The sequence below is a fragment of the Varanus komodoensis genome, unplaced genomic scaffold, assembly GCF_004798865.1.
Source record: "Varanus komodoensis strain SLA01 unplaced genomic scaffold, ASM479886v1 scaffold20_1, whole genome shotgun sequence".
Lineage (NCBI taxonomy): Eukaryota > Metazoa > Chordata > Lepidosauria > Squamata > Varanidae > Varanus > Varanus komodoensis.
In genome coordinates this window covers 18592977-18612440 of record NW_025335587.1, presented here as the reverse complement: position 1 = coordinate 18612440, position 19464 = coordinate 18592977, and the positions used below count along the sequence as shown (strand labels likewise).

At 50.4% G+C, this 19464-nt stretch overlaps 1 protein-coding gene across 1 annotated transcript in view; it reads right to left on the bottom strand.

Moving 5' to 3' along the window:
- Positions 1–19229, bottom strand: part of TBX4 (T-box transcription factor 4) — a 37065-nt gene extending 17836 nt beyond the window's left edge. The window contains exons 1-4 of the mRNA XM_044430501.1: positions 19074–19229; positions 15955–16049; positions 1579–1698; positions 656–803 (exon numbers count right to left, since the gene is read on the bottom strand). Of these exons, the coding sequence (XP_044286436.1) occupies positions 656–803; positions 1579–1698; positions 15955–16049; positions 19074–19229 (519 nt within the window). The remainder of the gene's footprint in view (positions 1–655; positions 804–1578; positions 1699–15954; positions 16050–19073) is intronic.
- Positions 19230–19464: the final 235 nt, after the last annotated feature.

Genomic DNA, 19464 nt, shown 5'->3' with positions numbered 1-19464 from the left:
ACACGTGACCTCGAGCCTGAAAAGCCATCCCAGTATTCCTGCTTCTTCTTGCTCCAGCTTCCCAAACCTGAAACGCTTTTCCATGCAACGGCTGCCTAATTTTCCCAGGGCAAGGCCGAACTGCCCTTTAGGACGCTGAAGCCACGATCACGAATACATGTTGTTCGCGCCTAAAACCGACCATCGCGATGTTCACAACACCCCCGACTATCCGGAAAAGTTGCAGTTCCTTCAGCTCCCTCACAGGCTCACAGTGCATTCAGGGACGCAAAGCTGAGCCCTCTGCAGGTTTCCCTCACACAAACACCTTGCAGCAGGAACAGATCCCATGGAACGGATCCTGGATCCTGTCCTCTTCCAGCCACAACAGCTACAGGCACACGCGACTAAGAAAACCCACATCTCCACCCCATATCATGCCCTGAGCAGCGCAAGAGGTGGACCAGCTTGTGAAACACTCCAGAATGCAAACACTGCACAATGGGACCCCCCCGAGGAATGTGGTGTTAAAGAAACCTTCACACTTGCAGCCACACGCATACCAAGGAAGCAGAAACTGGGTTTTGCTTTAAAGGTCACTCCTGCCTGCCGTTAAGGAAAGTGGCATCTTTTGACAGTGCAAACAACAACAACAACATCTAGACATGGCTCTTACATGTCCAAAGGGATCCAGATGGTTGTTGGTCAACTTCAGCTTCTGAAATGACACCAGCTGGCGCATCCAATGGGCCCCGGTGGCCGGTGAGTCTGGGTGGACATATAATCGGCCAGGCATGGCAGGTTCCGCCTTTCCGGCCACCATCCTGTGAGCAGAGCAAATATAGGAAAGTTTAGCCTGGAGCTTTCGGTCCAGGGGTCCCTACATCCTCCCAAACCCGCCCCCAAATGCAGATTTCCACTGTTTCCCCATATTACAGGTGCATGCTTTTGGATGTCCTCTGCATTTTTCTTTGAGCCAATTTGCCTAAAATTACAGAGAGGTTTTTTTAAAAGAAGGAATGCAGCTCTCCAGACTCCAAGCTACTTGGGAAAAGCTGGTGCCAGATTCTGAGAAATTCGAACTCATTGGGTCCGATTCTGTGCTGAGATGGGAGGGATCAGGTTGAACCCAGCACCTCAAGTTGGACGGGAAGACATTGGAGGCCCCTTTCAACAGTCCAAGGCCTCAAGTCCCAAGGACCAGCCCTGCCACTAAAACTGATTTTGCCCAGTAACTCAGAGACTCCGGAGCAGTGCCAGCATTATCCCAGATTTGGCACTCTTCACAGACAGCCTGCTTCAACCCAGCGCCTGCTCACCAAGCCCACTTAAGCAGCAGGCAGGAGGCGGAGGAGAGAAACACGCGTCTGTTGAAGAAACGGTGCTGTTCTTTTCGTCGTGGGTCGCGGTACCCAATTACGGGCTGGTGGCACACAGATCTGGGGCACAGCCAGCTTTCTTCAAAACATAATCACAATCCCAGTCTAATGAGGTGGCCCTGAAACACCATTAGGTCCAGAGACTGACGTCCACACTGCGCACGGCTCTTTGGAACTCGAGCCGCACCAGATCAACTCAAGCGCATCATTCGTCACATACCATTTGTTGTCACAGAACTTGTACCGATGGTCATCCGCCGGGACAATATCAATCAACAGGATGTACTTGGTCTTGGGGTTCATGCCGGTGACTTTCACTTTGTAGCTCGGAAACATCCTCCTAAGGGGAAACACGGAGACAGATGCTTAGTATGTAGCCATGCTTGGCCGTGAGCAGACGATGCTCAAGTCATTTCCCAGAACCGGCTGGGCAGAAGGCGTACGGACAGGTCAGAACAGACCCCCCGTCCTGCAAGAAGCTCTTCATATATAAATACCAAACATGAAGCCGCCACATCTGAAAGGGAGTACAACACATCCTCTGCAGAACCGCCTCCAACGTGACGGGGCACCATAGGGATACGTGGAAATGAGCAGCGATGCTGAAGGGCAGGTACCGTACGCTGGAGATTTGCCCTTTGCCCAATGGATTTATGGAATATATTGCCAAGAGGAGAGTGTCTACGGCATCAAGTTTATTTATTTAAAACATTTGTATGCCGATCAGTTGGGCCACGGCACCTCTGGGCGGCTCATAACACAAGACGAAAACACAAGAAAACATCATACAAACCGTACCGTAAGAAGCAAGCTGTTGGCTTAGACCAAAGGTCTACCGGGTCTCTTCCCGCAGTGGCGAATCAGAGCCCATGGGGAGCGAACGGCGCTAAGGCATGGCTGCAGCCAGCCAGACCCTTCCCCAGGCGACTCCATTCCGTCGCTTGCCAGCCCCGTTTGCAGAGTGGCCCCTCCCAACCGTCGGTATTCCGTGCCCACCGGGTTGTTGGAAATCCCTCCCTTTATTTCCTTGCACTTCTGCAAATTCTGGCATTCAGCTGTCCGAAGCCATCCCTGCAGAGCAGTTTTGGAGTGTAAGGAGTGGCTCTAACTTCCTCTAAGCTGGGCAGAAATGGGGGTGGTTTCCCCCTCGGGGTTTCGCCGTTTCCTCTGTTTCGCACCTCAGAACGAAGGAAGGAACAAGCCCACCATCTTTCTCAACCCTCCTGCAACCCCCCCTCAAAAAAGCACTACTTCTGCTGGCCTGCTTTTCTGTTCGCCCTCCTAAAGAGCGATTTATATGAATAAAAAATATGGAGAGGGACCTCGCCTCCGGACTGCGGGGTGAGCGGCTGCTGTCATGTGAGCAGCCATTTTGTGACCACTGGAGCTGCAGGCCATAAAATGGGCTCCTTTTAGAAGCCCTTCCAAGAAGAAGGCTCTTTAAACACCCCGCAAAAATTCCAGGTGTTTACCAGGCCATTAAGTTAGGTTCAAAAGGGGTCGGTTTACCAAAATGCCCATCTTTGATTTCCATTCATAAGCTGTACACTTCTCTTAACCTTGGGCCCAGGTAAAGCACCTGTATAAATACAGTAACATATTTCCATTTCGCAAACACGCAGCCTAATTCAAACGTCGAGAGGGAACGAAAGAAGGAGAAACGGTACAGAAAGAGCCCAACCGAACCGCTATTTTTGTTTGGCTGTTTTCAATATTAAAAATCTACTTCCCAAAAGCAAAGTACATTGGGAAGGTTAATTTAAGCCCGACATGGGAAGCATCTGCAAGGATATTTTGGAGCCCGCGTTTTCCCTCTTGCTCCCCAAATGCTTTCCAAACTGCAGCACGAGAAGGGAGCCGAGAACTGAGATACTGTAAACGTTAAGTGCTTTTTAATGGCATTTAAAATTAAGCTTTAGCATATGGATTTCATATAGGGTAGACAAGTCAGAGTTTATAATGTTCTTTAGAAAAGCCCTCTAAAATAAATAAAGGGAACTGAAGCCGTACCCTTATATATACAGCCGAAATTCTTTTAAAGATAACAAATTGGAACGCGCATCTGATCTAAGGTGTTGCGCAAGCAGCAGCCCCCTTCCTTTGGTAGCATTTGGCGCACGGAATTGAGATGGATTAACGGATCTTTGTACCCTGCCAATTTTCTGCACCCTTTTCCAGGAAAAGGCACTAGGTATGGAGGGTTTTTTTAAATCTTCTGGCTGCGCACTGGTATTTCATCATGGGCCTTCACTGCTGCTCGTTAGCATCGAACAAACGACATGCCAGGGACTGCCCATTCAATTTTCTTACAGCAAACAATGAAATACAGGGCTTTCCAGTGGAAAGCTGAGGCTAACGCCGTCAAGAAAAGAAAAGAAAAGAAAAGCGGCGTGGATCGCAATAGAGCAGGGAGACAGATAAAGCTGGGTCGACACGGAATTTGCAGGGCGTTTCTCCGCCCCGATGAGACAAGCCTCATTTGGGATGCACCCAGACGGGCAAACTTTGGAGCCGCTGAGTAAGTGGAGAATACATGGAAGGCGGTGGATGCATACAAGCCGACTTCACAAGTACAAGCGGCAAGGAATCCTAATTTAATTTAAGAAAGACACCACGGCATCATTTCCCGACCCCTGCCCTGGGCATTCCTCTGCCTATGCCACGATTCTCCCTGCATCTTCCCCAAAACTGCCCGCCAGGGGGTAGGTCCCCAGCTTCTGCACCGCTTCCTCTCCATTCCTGCAAGCTGGGAAGCCTTTGCTACCGGCAGCGAGCATCTCCTGGTCACGCAGGCTGGTGCTTTTGGGAGTTCGCCTCCATCTACTTGGCCTTCAGCCCTGCCCACCCCACCCCTTGAGACCGTCTCTGGCTGAGAGAAATTCCGCCATCCAGGTTGCTGCTTGATCCCCTTCTTGCTATATATTCCTAGCAACCTTCAATGCGCTGGTGACTTCCCGTCTTGACTTCTGTAATGTGCTCTACGTGGGGCTACCCTTGAAGACAGTCCGGATACTTCAGTTGGTTCAAAATAGAGCTGCCAGGCTGCTGACGGGGACTGGGCGTTATGTTCACATGACTCCAGTTCTCCGTCGGCTTCACTGGCTTCCCATTGAAGTCCGGGCCCAATTCAAGGTGTTGGTGATGACCTATAAAGCCCTTAACAGCTTGGGTCCTGGCTACCTGAAGGAGCGCTTACATCCATATATGCCCAGCCGCCCCCTGAGATCGGCAGGAGAGGCCCTTCTCCGGGAGCCCTCAGTGAAGGAAATTAGGAGGGTGGTTACTCGGAGGAGGGCTTTCTCAGTGGTGGTGCCTAAGTTATGGAATGCGCTCCCCAGAGAGGTCCGCCTGGCGCCGTCGTTATTTGTTTTTCGGCGCCAGGCGAAGACCTTTTTATTCAAGCAGCATTTTAAATGTTAATATTATTGAATTTTTCTGGCCAGGGCGGCTTATTTGATATTGTATATTTGTAATTTATTTTAATGTATATATTTTAAAATGTTATTTAACTTATTTGTTGTAAGCCGCCCCGAGGCTTCGGCAAATGGGGCAGCATAAAAATGTTAAAAAAAAAAAAAACTAAAAACTAAAAACTATGCTTTAAAAATCTCGTACTGGATGTTAAATCCTGTGCTGCTCTGCAGATCTTTGTACCGTTGCTACAGCTCAGTCAACCTCCACCACTTTTAATTTACACGGTAGCCTTACCTATTTTTTAAATTAAATTCTTGTACTGTATTCTGCATTTTAAATTCTTGTGAACCACTCTGAGCGTTTCAGCTATTGGATGGTACAAAAATAACTGCTATATCCAAATACCATTTATAGGTAATTTAGCTCTATTATACCAAATTGCAAGTTGCTACTTCAAATGAAGATCTGGAGTGGGAACGAATTAGTTCTGTAATGTCAAGACCTAGCCGGAGACAGGTGTATTTTCTGGGCCCAACCCAAAGGAGGAGGTAAGGAGGTTAAACAGTTCAACAGGTAATGCAGTGAGCCTTCCTAGGTGTCCAAAAGCCACGGCAGATACTTGGAGCCACACCAGCGTTTTAGGAAGAACTCCGGAAATAATTGCTTTGGAGTTGCCTTCCCAAGTAATTCTCTAGATAACAGCTGTTTTTGCTGTGAGAAGATATCTGTTTGCCTTCCTGAAGCAGCTTCATTCCTCCATGTCCTAGGTAACAGCCCATGTGTACCACCACCCTCTGAAGCAGTGGGAGAGGGAAAACTTACAAAATTACTGGCATTTTTTTCCCTCTTTTGACCTGGGGAGAGAAATGGATAAGTTGCTCACGCAGGCAAATTTGGAGGCCAAAGAAGTAGAAGGGGTCAGCCAAAGCAGCCACAGAGAGAAGGAAGGTAACTCTCTTTCACTTGTTTATATTCAGCTTCCATATTTCTTCACGGTATTCAGGAAACTGTTTATAGTCTTTGATAAACAGCTGTTTCGTTCCTTCCTGAGTATCATCCCATCTACAGTGAGGTGCCCTGACTGGACCAGGTTGGATAAATGATCCAAGCAGTCACAAATACCACAGAACGAACTTGGGGCTCACAGCGAGATGGCTCCCCCAAAGCTAACCTGGACTTAGAGGCTCGGCCAGTGGAGAAGGAAGCCCTTGAGGGCTTGTAAAGCTCCAAAGCAGACATTAGCGATCCCGTGCATAAAAGTACCCCTTTAATAACCTACTTGTTTAGTTGTTGGGGTTTTCTCTAGTGCTGGTGGAAACCTCCTTATACTGGCAAAATTGGTAGGGACCGGAAAGAGTCCACCTGCAGAGCTTGGGACCAGAAAAAGTTGCAAAACTGTTTTTCTGTCTAAACACGCACAGCAACTGGAGTTCGGGGTTCAAGCTCTCTGGGCCATGAGGCTCAGTGGGGGATGATGGGCCAGTCACCGACTTTCAGCCTAACCTACCTCTCACAGGGTTATTATGAGGATGATAAAACAGAGAGGAGATAGGGGGAAAACCATGATGCGATTATAAGAAATATGTAAATAGGAATGTACCCTAGATACCCTGAGCAGGCAATCCCGGCCTTTTGGGGCCCACAAGAAGCGCATTTGGGAATCTGAGGAAGCGCTGAAGGACTCACTAGCCAACGGACCACTAATCCACTCACGAAGGAGAAAAAAGACGACAAAGGAGCCAGACCCAAAGACAGCCCACATCTTTGACCTCCTAGAAGCATGACAAAAATCCTGTTTCGGAGATAAAGAGAACTGGTGTGGGCAAGAGACGGCACCTCATTTCTCACAGAAACCTGCCTAACGTGTGGAGAGGCGAGAGGGCCAGCGTGCGTTGGCCTTACGAAGAAGAATCTGAGAAATCACGGAAGAAAACCTTTCTTTGGAGAGGACAAAGAGGCAGCCCCAAGTCCACGGACCTTCCGGAGGCCCGAACCTTTCTTCATTAGCAGGGGAGGGTGACCACTCTTATGCACCAATCCCCCGAAATGTCAGCATGGAGAGAACCTCATGCCCAAAGCTTTCCAGGCGGCACTCGGCATCCTAGGAAAGTAGGACTTGCTTCCGCACTGAGGTCACGACCGTTCACATCCAACAACATAAAAAATGGGATCGAGGCAAGTAAAGGGAGTGAATTCGGTACAGAAAAACCACTGCAGAAGCGTGGTGTGCCTGCAAAGGATTCTGGGTAAATCTAGGTCAGCTCTGGTCTCATGTAGACAGTCCATCTTTTCAGATTTTAGCTATGCCCCAAAATATTAAAAGCTGGCAACCCGGTAATAACTTGGAGAACAAATTTCTGCCTGGTCACCTTCATCCATCTGGCTAAAAAAAACAGAGACAGCAGTACTGAACTCGAAGTTGTGCCAGATTTAGGATTTAGAACCCTACCTCAGGTGTAGGTAGACAGCACATTTCCAGGTATTTTGGACTTCCTCTCCCAGAAGTCCCCTAGTAAGGTGATTGATTGGGAATGCAAGAGTTGAAGTCTAAAACATGCGGAGATCTGGCGTCCGCCCACCCCCGTACCTGTTTAAGCAGTACTTGGAACAGGCCCAGGAGCTTGCAAAGGAGACACAAAACCACAGGCCACGAAGAGAGAACCAAAAACACTAAACGCACTTCCTAAGAACACCAGCTGGGAAGAGAGAAGGCCTCTGGCCTTCGCCAGTGCCAGAGATGAGCTGCATCGCTTGCCAAGTAACGGCACGCAGATGGGTTTCCGGGGACAGCCGGCTCCAACGCCGAGGCTTAATTCCAGAAGCGTTTCCCTTTCCACCATCCCACTGGTGCCTGCAGAGATTCCCGCGTATGAAGCGCGATGGATCGGGCAGAGGCCACGTCCTCTCCAGCGTATGAGCCGGGCATCAGGGGACTGCGCAGGCGCTGCCTCCCTCGTCCTCGGCGCTCAGCCTCCTGGGAAGGCCAAGGAGCCCCATCGCCTCTGAGCGGCTGTGGATGGGCAGGCCCCTTCCCGCTCTTCGAAAAGGCGAGGCCACCTCCAAGTTCACAGAGCTCTTGGGCAGGACACCCCTCCATGAGCCGGCCTCCTCCCTCCCGGCCACGGCCACCGGCTGCCCCTTCCTCCCCTCCACTCTGGGCCCTGCGGAAGGCGAGGGCTGCGATGGTGAAGACGAGGGACGGGCTCAGGGAACCCTTGCCTGGGACCCCGTTATGCCCACCCTCGGCGCCAGCCATGGCAGTCTGCCATCTCCCCCTCCTCGTCTCTTCTCCAGGCCGCACGCACCGGCTCTTCCACGCCTCCCCTGCGCAGCATGGCTTCCAGACCCCTGGCCAACCCGGTGGGCTCGCTCTGGATGCTCTCCCGCTTCGCAACGCCTCCCTGCCCGGGAGGGTGGTGGCCAGCGGTGGCCTTTGGTACTGCAGCCGCAGCCTCTCCAATCAAGCAATTCCATGGGATTCGGCGAGAAACTCGTTTCAGCCGAAAGCCTGAGCTCCATTTTGGAGGACCTCTCTGGGCTGCCTCCCCATCGCAGGCGAGGCTGACGGCAAGAGCCACGGGATCGAAGGGAGAAATGGCACACATTACCCTTTCCATTCTCGCCACGGCCAAGAGCTGAAGCTTTCTGAGCGGCTCCAGCAACTCATAAAAGTGCAAAACCGCAGTAGAACAAAACAACCCAGTCCTGCTATATGCAAAACAATCTGAGCCACCAAAACCATGTTCAGCACAACCAAACCGACACAAAAGCTTCCCCAATGCTGAAAATGACGGTGTAGCTCAGAGTTGCCCCAACCAGCAATGCAGCCTTGGCAGAAGCATTTCATCTTTTTAGAAAGGGGGGGGGGGAGGCCCCTAACCTTTAGAGCAGTCTCCCACAACAGGGGGCTCTTTCGGACTGCAATTCCCAGCAAGGAGCATGCAGTTGTAGTCGAATGTATCCAAAGGGCACCAGGTTGGGGAAGTCTTCCCTGGGGGTGAGCGGGGAAGCGCTGCAGACCTCTTAACCCAGGAAGTCTTGCAGGATGAAGGACACACGACTGTCAGTCCGAAGAACAGGCGGGACTCATCCTGCTGGAGTCTCTGATTCTGAGCAGAGCTCCCAGTCCTGGACAAGACACGGATGTTTCTGGCCTGTCTTTCCACACCACGGACTCCCTGGCAGCTCCTTGCTCAGCCCGGCTCCGCTGGTGGCCCAAGTACAAAGCAAGCCAGAAGAGCAGGAAGAAAGGGGCAGGGTTAAAATAGCTAAGCGATGAAGTGCGAGTGACTTGTTCGCTCTGATAATGAAGTGCTCCCTCCTCGGTTCAGTTTGTCCCGGACACATTTGGATAGTCACAAATGGCTTTTAAATGAACTGTTAGAAGAGAAGCCACTTAGGGGATTTCTAGTTATTTAATCGGCTTTCTAAAAAAAAAACACAATTTCTTGTAGTCGTCCCACAGTTCCTGGCCACGTTCGCTGCTTACTGGCACGAAGCCCCCAAAGCCAAAACATCGGAGGCGCAAGGGGGAAGGATCTGCTGGCCCACTCGGGCTACCCAGAAGGGTGCCAGCCACATCTCGGACAACCTGCCCGTGTCCACAAGGAGTCGGCGGCCGCAGCAGCAACCGTGCCGTGAGCCCCTTGCAAGGAGGCCCCTTGGCTCCCTCTCCCTCCCGCCTCCCACTGGCAAGAAAAGGCGATTTCGTCGGAGCAGGTCTCCCTGGCAAAGAGATGCCCAAAGCCAGGCCTCGACATCCTTTTTCTACTCTCACTGAGCTTTCGACTTTAACATTCCCTTTCATTGCTTTAAGTCGCTTTGCTTGCCCTTTCCCTTTCCTCTGCAGAAAGGCAAGGTTCAAATCAAACAACCAAGAGAAGGAGGGACCCCAAAAAGAGACAAGAGTCAAGTTAGCCAGACCCGGACCTGGAAAGTTCAGGTTCTGGATTCCCACCGTGGCCGGCCAAAAACCTCCACCAGGCGAGCTGCAGAGCTATGCCTCGGGCAGGATATCTGAGGGTACGGAGGTTTCAAAACCAAGAGGCAGTCAAGGGAAGGGGCCACGTTCGCGCTGTCCAAACATGGCACTGGAGCGGTGCAGGCCTGGCTGAGCCGGGAGGAAGCCCCTTTGGTGAGAGAATCTCCATTCCAGCGGATAAGTAGCGCTGTGGCGTTCTTCTGCAGTCCCCATGAGAGCCAGAATCCGCCGAGGCCCGGATCCTTCTCACGCCGTGGCCGTTCAGCCGTCCCAACAGGAAGCCCATAACAAGGCCGAGACCGCAACTGCGCCCTCCCAGCCTTGGCGCGTGTGGGGCGGATACCAGTGGCAGCATACGGCCAGCCATGGAGAGCGTCGCCCTCCAAGAATTTTCGCCCGATCTCGTCGTAACGTCTGCCAGGATGACGGCCATCGCTCCGTTCCGTGGAAGCCAATCCCACAGTTTGACGCTGCACTGTGCGGAAAAGAACTTCCTTTTATCTGCCCTTCCAGCAACCAGCCTCACGGGATGACCCCTGTGAGGTCCAGTTTCAGCCAGGAGGAAGAAAAACCTGTCTTTCTACACCGTGCATAATTTTGTCCATCTCTGTCAGCTCTTCCCTTGATCACCACTTTTTTAAAAGCTACACAATCCCGAATATTTCACATGCGTTCCGAGAGGGGACTTCTTTCAATCCCTTGATCGTTTCAGCTTCCCTTTTCCATCTACTTCTCCATACTTTTGGGGTGCGGCAATCAGATCTATACAAGCGTGACTGAACCGCAGAATTGTACAACCAGGCCAAGGGGATCGCGGCAGTTTTATTTTCGATCGCTTCCCTAATTCTGCTAATACAGAGCGTGCCTTTTTCATGACGGATGCACAGTGGGCCACATCACTGAGCTGCCCACCACAACCCCAAGATCTCCTTCCCGGGCAGTCTGCCCGAGCTCAGAGACCGTTAGCCTTCCCTGGGCGTCAAACCTGGGCTACAGCCTTGGGGGCACCCAAGATGCACGAGGTGTTTGCTCCTGTAGGAACCATTAACCAAGAACAACTTGAAAGGAGCCCATGGTTTGCTGCTGAGCTGTCTCCTGTGAGTTACTCACCACGGCCTCTCTCTCAGCTAGGGCCGGACAGCAAAAGAATCCACATTTCAACCGCCACCCCCACGAGGCAGCGTCAACCCATACTCTACCCTTGTCTGCATGGAGTCACAGCCTGACCCAGTCAAATGCAGGTTTCCTGCGGCAAGAGCGGAGGTTTCGACCAAAAAGATACTCTTGTGGCACCTTACGGGTCTCTGTAGTCAACCGCAAGGTCTCAAAGAGCGAGCTCCCAAAATGTAATGTTTCTCTCGCTCAATGTATTTTAGGGTCGCACGCAAACAACCTCTCCATACTGAATTCCAAGTGCTAAAAGTCTCCAGGAACAGGCCTTGCACCACAAAACCAGGGTTGCTTGCCCCAACGAAAGCTATTTATCTGGGAATGTGTCCAGTTCTGTCCTGAGGGAAGAAGGGCCTTTCCACTGCCTGTGCTTTCCTCCTCCCTCCCTATCCACTTTCCTTGCATGCCATGACCTTCTAGATTGTACACCTGTGAGCAGGGAGTGTTTTGCTTTACTGATTACACATAAGTCACTTTGGGAAACCTTCAGCAAATCAATACGTAGTACTATGCCTAAAGGGCAGCGCTGAATGTCGAGATCAACATCCTGGAATCAGTTCCCATTTTTTTAAAAAAAGACTCAAGCTTCTAGTCCTTAAAACAAGGCTGGGAAAACTTGGGAAGGATCCCAAAGGCAGGGAAGGAGCGGCTTTTCAACAGCATGAGCGCTGTGGTCTAATATGGGCTTCATCTGCCCAATGCCATCCAAACTTGGGGAATGGAGAATGTAGGTGGGCTTCTTCACCCACACATGCACTGAAAAGCCCAGAATATACCGCAGCCTAGCCAGTGGAAGGCGGAGTCGGATGAAGCCTGGGTTTTTTAAAAAGCAAGAGAAAAAGTATTTGGCCTTCAGAAGATCCTTGGAAGAGATCAAAGCCTTTCCCACCGAGGTCTCTCGTTCCCAGGGCGGCGTGGCTTCCATCCCCAAGTTCCCTTATCACCCACGCCGCGCCGCCATGACGTTCTATACACAAAGAAAGAGCCGTCCCCTTTGAAGTGTGGGATCAGACCGGGCAGGCCAGATCCGTCCCCCCAGAATAACAAACAATACAGGTTCAATCGGAGTTCTCGGCCCGAGTTCATTTTTCAGCTCCAAACCCACTTTCGCCAAGCACAGGCAACCTTGAACCTTGAGGACAGATGGAGATTTATCTGGTGGCACAACCGCAAGGGTATGTGCACTGGGGAATTTGTATTCTTGGGAATGCATTTCATATATAGATCGGCCGGCCTTTCCACCCCCTTCTCTCGCACACCCGCTGGGAAGACGGTTACCCAGACTGCGACACACGAGATTAAACAACGGGTTCGATTCTGCTACCCCAGTGAAGGAAGCCGAGCCAGCCGGTCTTCCAGGCACTGCTGAAAATGACCCATCCATATCCCCCACTTCAAGGGAGCCCAAACCATAACAGAGCTAAAATTAGATTCCAATTTATTCAAAAGTAAATCTCAAGAAGAGCCATATAAATATTGCAGAAGTGGGATCATGGTTAACGACGGCACTCTGTTTCATAACCGGCTTTAATTGCTCTCATAAAAGACAGAGCCGGCGTTATTCTTGATGCTGACGGGCTGTCTCCTAAAGCAAGAGGTCTTAAGGGATGCTGTGAGAGGGGACCTGGCGCTGGGGAGGCGGTCCGTGGCTGTTAGCCCACCAACAGTGTGGGGCGGGGGGAACGCCCGAGAAAACATTTCCCCTCCCCACCCATCCAAAACTGGGTGACTTCCGCCCAGGCACAGACTCACGGCCCAACCTGCCTCACAGGGGGTTGCTGTGAGAATAAGCCTGGGAGCAGGCAGAGGAGAACTTTGTAAGCCGCTTGGAGTTCTGTGTTTAAAAAACAAAAAAAGACGGGGTACAAATCTAATAAATAAACATTCGGAACTGTGATTTCAGGGTGGGCGGAAGCTCCATGGCTTAAGCCTCGCCTTGCCATGTGAAAGCTTCAGTCCCAGTTTCAGGATCAGCCCAGCAAAAACAGGCAGCAGGTGATGGAAAGGAAAGACCCTTCACTCAATCAAAGCTTTGCTTTTTTAAGCAATTAACCCATGAATTACCTAAATGTTCGATCCGTAGTTGGAACACGCTCAGGTGTGGCCCAGATGGGTTTGGAGTTTTCAAAATTTCTTCAGATCTTAGAATTCAGTGGTTGCATGTTGGGGTTATTTGAGTTCTGCATTCTTCAAAGGACGTCCCCTACAAACATCTTGGGATCACTGAACCTTTTATTTTATTTTATTTTATTAATTTTACTTTATCTTATTTTATTGGTGCTAAGTTAAGTCTTTCCACTTCTCCCAAGCATAAGGCAGCATATGATGAAGTTTTAAATCAAGCCTTGACTTGGTCTTGTGGATTGCTTTACATCACTTTTCTGATCAGTGTGTGTCCGTCATGGTGTTGCATGTTTATACGACTCTACGCTACACCACACTGTTAGGGTCTTGATCTCTGCAAACCAGCCAGAGAGTTTCAGACCGTGGGCAGCCCAGAAATGTAACAAATGGAACGAGTGTTGAAGCAAAATACACACAACAGAAAATACAGCCTGGAAGCGACAATCTCAAAACGGGATGACCCCCGCAACGCTTCAGCACGAAGCGTCTCTGAGCTGGGATGATAAAATCTGAGACACGGAAGCCACTGGGAAGCAAATTTTCCCGTCGAGGCCACGACGACAGTGCGTGGCACCAGCACTCGGGAACCGGCATCGCAGGACGCCAGTCTCAGGAGTGTGTGATTCTCATGGTGTGGGTTGTGTTCTTGGTTTGGAGTGTGCCTGCAAAGTCTTGGGGGCACCTTGTGGAAGGGGGTACACACAGGTGGCCAGGCCAACGGTCCCGATCAGCCAGAGGGTTCTTAAAGAAGACTTTAAGAAGTCTTGTGCAGAATGCTATTCCTGGGAAGCTTGGCGGCAGCGTCTGTTTGAGGGCTAAAGCGAATGCAACCTTTCCAAAAACAAAAGCACAGATATTCTCGATGCCAAACTCAAGTCATCACAAAACAAAAAACCCTGGAAGTAAAGAACATGCAGTTTTATGCTCTGTAATGTTCAAGGGATTGTTTACTTCAACACACTATATTTTATCTACTAAGTAGTCGAGCCATTTTACGCAAAGTTCAGGGAACTTGGTGAACATAAACTTTTTAAAAATGTTATCTTTTGATGAGCCTCTTAATAGGAAATAATCTCCCTTTTTTCCCTCCTCCTGTAACAAAAACAGCCAAATGCTGGAAAGATAGCAAGCACATTTTGAAGATGTTTCCACTTTATAAATCACACGCTCTTGGCAATGAGACCCATGCCAGTTGCTGCAGGGACTCGATGCTGCTTTTTCAACGTCTCCCGCCAATCGGGCCGAAGCGGGACATGAACATAGTAAGCAGAGGCCAGCAATAAATCTGTGGTAATTTATAGATCTGGTCTCCTCCTGCCATGTTCAAATGGGGAAGGGAAGGGAAGGGAAGGGAAGGGAAGGGAAGGGAAGGGAAGGGAAGGGGCGAGAGGCCTTGGCAGAAGCATCTTGTTTTAGCCGATTGCTACTGATTCCGTACCTCATGGCAGCAAGAGGCTTCCCTCGCGCCATCTTTAAACTCAGCCAAGTGTCTCCTTCTCTTGCAGAAACCATCCAACCTCCAAACACAAAATGAGAAGAGAGAGCCAGCCTGCAGTCCCTGCTTGCTGTCCCCCAAAGAGTTTACAAGCCACTTGTCGTGAGCGGAGCCGGCTGGTGCCGGAGGTCAGACTAGATGGCCCGGGAGACCCCTTCTGACTGGCGCTGTTTCTCTGTTTCTAACTTTGTGAGGCAGGTGACAGACAGACAGACAGACACAGAGGGTCCGTCAGCTTCGCAGCTCATCGCGAATTGGAACCTGGATCTTCCCAGCCCTGGGGTGGTGCTAGGATCCCGCCCCGGGCCGGCCCATCCATGTGCCAAGATCTCACAAGAGCCCAGAGCCAGAAGATTGGGACTCTCTGGCCCCAGGACCACACAACACCCCCCGCCCCGGTTGTCCCGGGCTCAGTCCAGAAGAGCCCCGAAGGAGGCAGTGTAAGTTCCTTTGCTTAAGCTAGCCCTGCCGCTCCCCAACACCGATTTCTACCGGCCACTGATCCGCAGTGGCTGGCCCAGGGCTCATTCCCCAGACAAATCGAGTGAGAATTTGCACAGTCCTTCCCAGCTGAAGCACCCGAGGGATTTCGCAGGGAGAAGGAAAGCTTCTGGTCCATCTCGCAAGATTTCTGAAGGCGGGGACTCGTGCTTGCACAGAAGCACGAAGCTCCTTGCAGGCAAGAGGACAGCAAAGGCAGCCTGGCTCGGGAGGAGGTTATTCATCCAACCAGCCTGAGAAGAGCCTTTGCCATCCCTGGCTGGCCCACCCTTCCAGCTGAAGCGGAGGCAGATCTGGTGCTCTAGCTCTCGCTTCAACAGCCTGCCGCTCTTCGACGCAACAGGCCCAGCTCTGACCAGACTAAATTCCGCCAGTCTGTGTCCCTGTTAGCCAAGCACTGAGCTTGGTCTGCAGGTGAGAATTTCTTGAGCTTAGGATGGATCATGAATAGGCTCCAACAAGGTTTGGGGTTGTTTTTTTTATGGCTTTACCCAATTTGCACACCCTGAGCCGTTCTGCAAGGCCAAGGCAGAACAATTTGCTCCGAAATCCACTTTTCTGCATGCGTCCCAAGCCAGTTGGCCTCAAGGAAAATGCCCATTGAATGCATATATTTGAAGAATGTGTGCAGAGCAGAATTTCAGCAATATCAAGTGCCTTCGAAAACATGAACAGTAACAAAACTGCCCACAAAGATATAACGTCCTCTTTTAAAAGGTGAAGAACCAGAACCTGGTATAGAAACGTGGTGGAACAAGCTTGACTTCAAAACCTGACCCGGCGGCAAAAATTAGCCAGACATGCCATCCCTGCCGTAGGGTCCTCTTCAAATGACACGAGGCAGGATACACCAGCATTAAAACTTGCTTCCAGAAAGACGCGTGTGAAGGTAACAGGATTTCAAAACATACCTCCCAGCTTTCGTTATGATCATTTCAGTGCCGGCCTCGTGAAACTTCTTCCATAGTTCTTTCTCGTGCAGGCACACCTTGATGTTCTCGATCGTCTTCAGCAGCCGGGAAACAACAAAAAGAGCGTTAGACCACGGAAGCGCCTGCTGAGCCGGTGACACCAGAGCCAGAGGCCAACAGCCATGAAGGGGGAGCCGATTCAGCCTGTGATGAGAGGCCCAGAAATCTAGCGGTTGATCGGGCCGGTTCTAGGCACTGAGGACACCTCAGTTCAACCATGGGGCAAAAATGCCCAGGTGTGGACATGCTGATGTGCGTATAGTTTAGAGACCATCTGGGAGGGCCGGATTTGCATACGGGCTGAGCGGGGTGCAGCCCGGGGACTCCTGCCAATTTTTCTCTCATCACTCTTGCACCCCGATCTAGAACCCTGGGCTGACCGGCTGCAACTCACCCTACGATCTACCAGGAGATCCTCCTCAGGACCATACCGGGTTCTGAAGGAATATTATATGCATCTCATTTAAATATTCTGAATATTTCTTATGTGAAACCCACACAGCAGGTGGAGACTCTGAGGTCGAGAGCTCACCTGAAGCTACACATATTGCTCATGGCTCACGAAACCATCTGATTGATTTTTCTATTTCATGCGGCTGCTTTGCATCCATCCATTCATTGTATTTATATCCCACCTTTTTTCCTTCCGAGGGAGTCAAGGCAGTTTACATAACTTATTTATGTATTTATTTAGCAGACTTATATGCTGCCCCATTCGCCTAAGCCTCGGGGTGGCTTACAAATAAATAAATATCATTAGTACAATAAAATACAGTTGGAGACATCCTGGCCAAAGTTGTTAAAATCAATAAATAATTAAGAATAAATAAATAATTCTCCTTCCTGCTCTCAAGCAGATTCTCACAACAACCCTGCAAGGTAGTCTGTGGCTGGCCCGAAGTCTCCTGAGCCCCGGCATCCCTCACTGCTCTCGCTTTCACTCAAAGATGAATTTTCTTGGGCCTCGGGCCACGTTCCCTCCTCCTGCTGCTAGCAATTTGTCATTGCTTCTCTCCTCCCCGATTGTCTATCAATCACGGGGGCAAACAGAAGAAAAAATTGAGGCAAAGGCCTGAGGCATAATTGTTATTACTTAAATGCATGTTGCGTTTATAATAGGACTGGTTTTTTTTTTATAAAAAAAAGCTTCAACGGCCAATGCAGCCAATCCCCAGCTTCACATCTCAGTTTCCTTATTATATGACCAGTTATAATTCTGATACTGGAAAGTTGTCAGCACTTTATAAAAACACACTTACTAAACAGGTTTAGCCAATCAGAAGGCATGATGGATTTGCAAGGTAATTTACAACCATCCCCCCTATTTTGGCATAAAGGTGCATAATTATATTTAATTATTGTATAAAAATGGCAGGATCTATAACTCTCATTTTTTTTAAAAAAAAGTCATAGTGCTATTGAAATAATTTGGCACATAAAACTACTGTGTGGTCAGAACTGGGTTCTTCTCACAAGATTAGTGGAATGAGCCACTATGTTAAAAAGCAAACCAAGGAAGATGGGACCTGTCTTAAGCCAATTTTCACGGACCTCCTAAATTTAAATTAAAGAGATAGGTCACTCTTCTGGCACAGTGGAAGACAAGGTGGTGCAGTCACACCCTCCAGGTTTTGATTACAACTCCCGTAAGCCCCATCCAGCATAGCCAACAATCAGGGACGCTGCAAGTTCGGGACTGGAGAAAAATTACTCTCCTAACTCATTTTGCACTTTTGATCTGGTACGTGAACTGGAAATCATGCTAAGTTTCCGCTTTGCAACGGAGTTTCTGCATCTTGTGGGCCAAAGTTTGTATATTCAGGAAAACAACGTTCCAAGCATATGATATATGATATGGGGAAAGTGTGTTCTAGAAAGCTGTTTTCAGCAGACAGTATTAGAAGATGTTTGCAATCAAACACTGCAGGGCTGTGCAAGGGAGCCGCCAGGCGGAGTGCCCCCCCGGCCTCACGGACCCCTGCCTGCGGACCAGTAGAACCCGACTCAGCCGACTAAGTCGCACACGCACACGCTACCACGGAAAGCGGAACGCAGCCTTTACTGCAGGGGTGAAGAAGAACTCGGAGGGCCCAATTCCAGCACAGCTCCTAGGGCCACATGGACAGGGGAGAGGACAAAAATAGAAGGAAACCCCAGCACATTCTAGCTGGACGCTTTTACTGCCACTCCCAAGTCCGTCTCGAGAGGCATTTCAGGCTTCTAGTGCCGAAGAACACAAGGACAACACGGAGGAAGCCACCGAAACATCGCTGGGTGGTGGGACCGGGAGATGGCAAGGCCTTCCTCACCGGTCTTACGAACATTAAATTTGGGCTCCTCTGCATAAAGTGTTGCTATCCGACAGAACACTTCTGCCAAAAACCTGCTACCGTACGCCAGGGCCAGTCCGAGGCTCTTCTCCGAGGGAACTTCAGAGGGTGGTGGTGACGGAAAGGGCTTTCACGGGCCAAGCACGGCCATCTTTTTGCCGTCAGCTTAAGACAGCCCTCTTGTTCTTGTCTACTAGGGTCTCCAATCTAATTTCAACCGCTTTCCGGTGTCTGAATGGTTTTTAAATTTTGCATGCTGCAATGATGCATTTTTTATCAGCGCTCTGCCATTTTTGTAAGCCACCAAGCAAGCTTTGGTGGTGGGCCAGTGCAGAAGTGAAAGGGATGGAACAGAAAATGAAATATTCAAGAGCATCGAGCCCACAGCTCTGGTTTAGGACCTAGCACACAAGGGCCTGCTTCTGGAAGGGAAAAAGCAGGACTGTGTCCCGCGACTACAGCGTTTCCCAGTCAAGTGGCTTTCCAGGCCCCACACGAGCCCTTTTTGGATGGAGAAGAAGGGGACTTAGCCCCACTCCCTGGCCAACCTTCCTCCCTCCAGCAACAAACCGGCTCCATCAAAGCCCCGCCAGAAAATCACCCCTTCCTTACCTCCAAATTGTGCACAAGCAAGCTGCAAAATAATTACCTGGGGGACTGGCTACTGATGTTCCTAGGCTGTCTCTCCCCAGTCCAGCTCAAACTGGCATGTGTAAACAGGACACCTACCTGCTCTGGATCAGGAACCTGTGGACTGTTTAGGGGTGCAGTGCTGACTCCCGCTACGCCGAGGACTGGAGAGCTGGCTGCGGTTTCGGCATGGCCAGGGGCCTGGGGGGCGGCAAACCCGTCTTCGCCTTCCGAGAGGCTTTTCTCCTGGAGCATCTCCTTAAAGAAGCAAGAAAATGCAATGTACTCCCTTCTGGACTGGACAAGCCAAGAAGGATCCGCACAGTCCCAACAGCCGTCCCCCTACGGAGGACAGCGAGGCCAAGAATGGGGATTGCACTAAGCTTTCCAACCCTTCCCTGCCTCTCCAAACCTGCGAAAGCAACATGTGAATTCCATTCCAGAAGGCGAGTTGGTCCAGCAAACCAACAAAGCGGCCTGTGGCATTAAA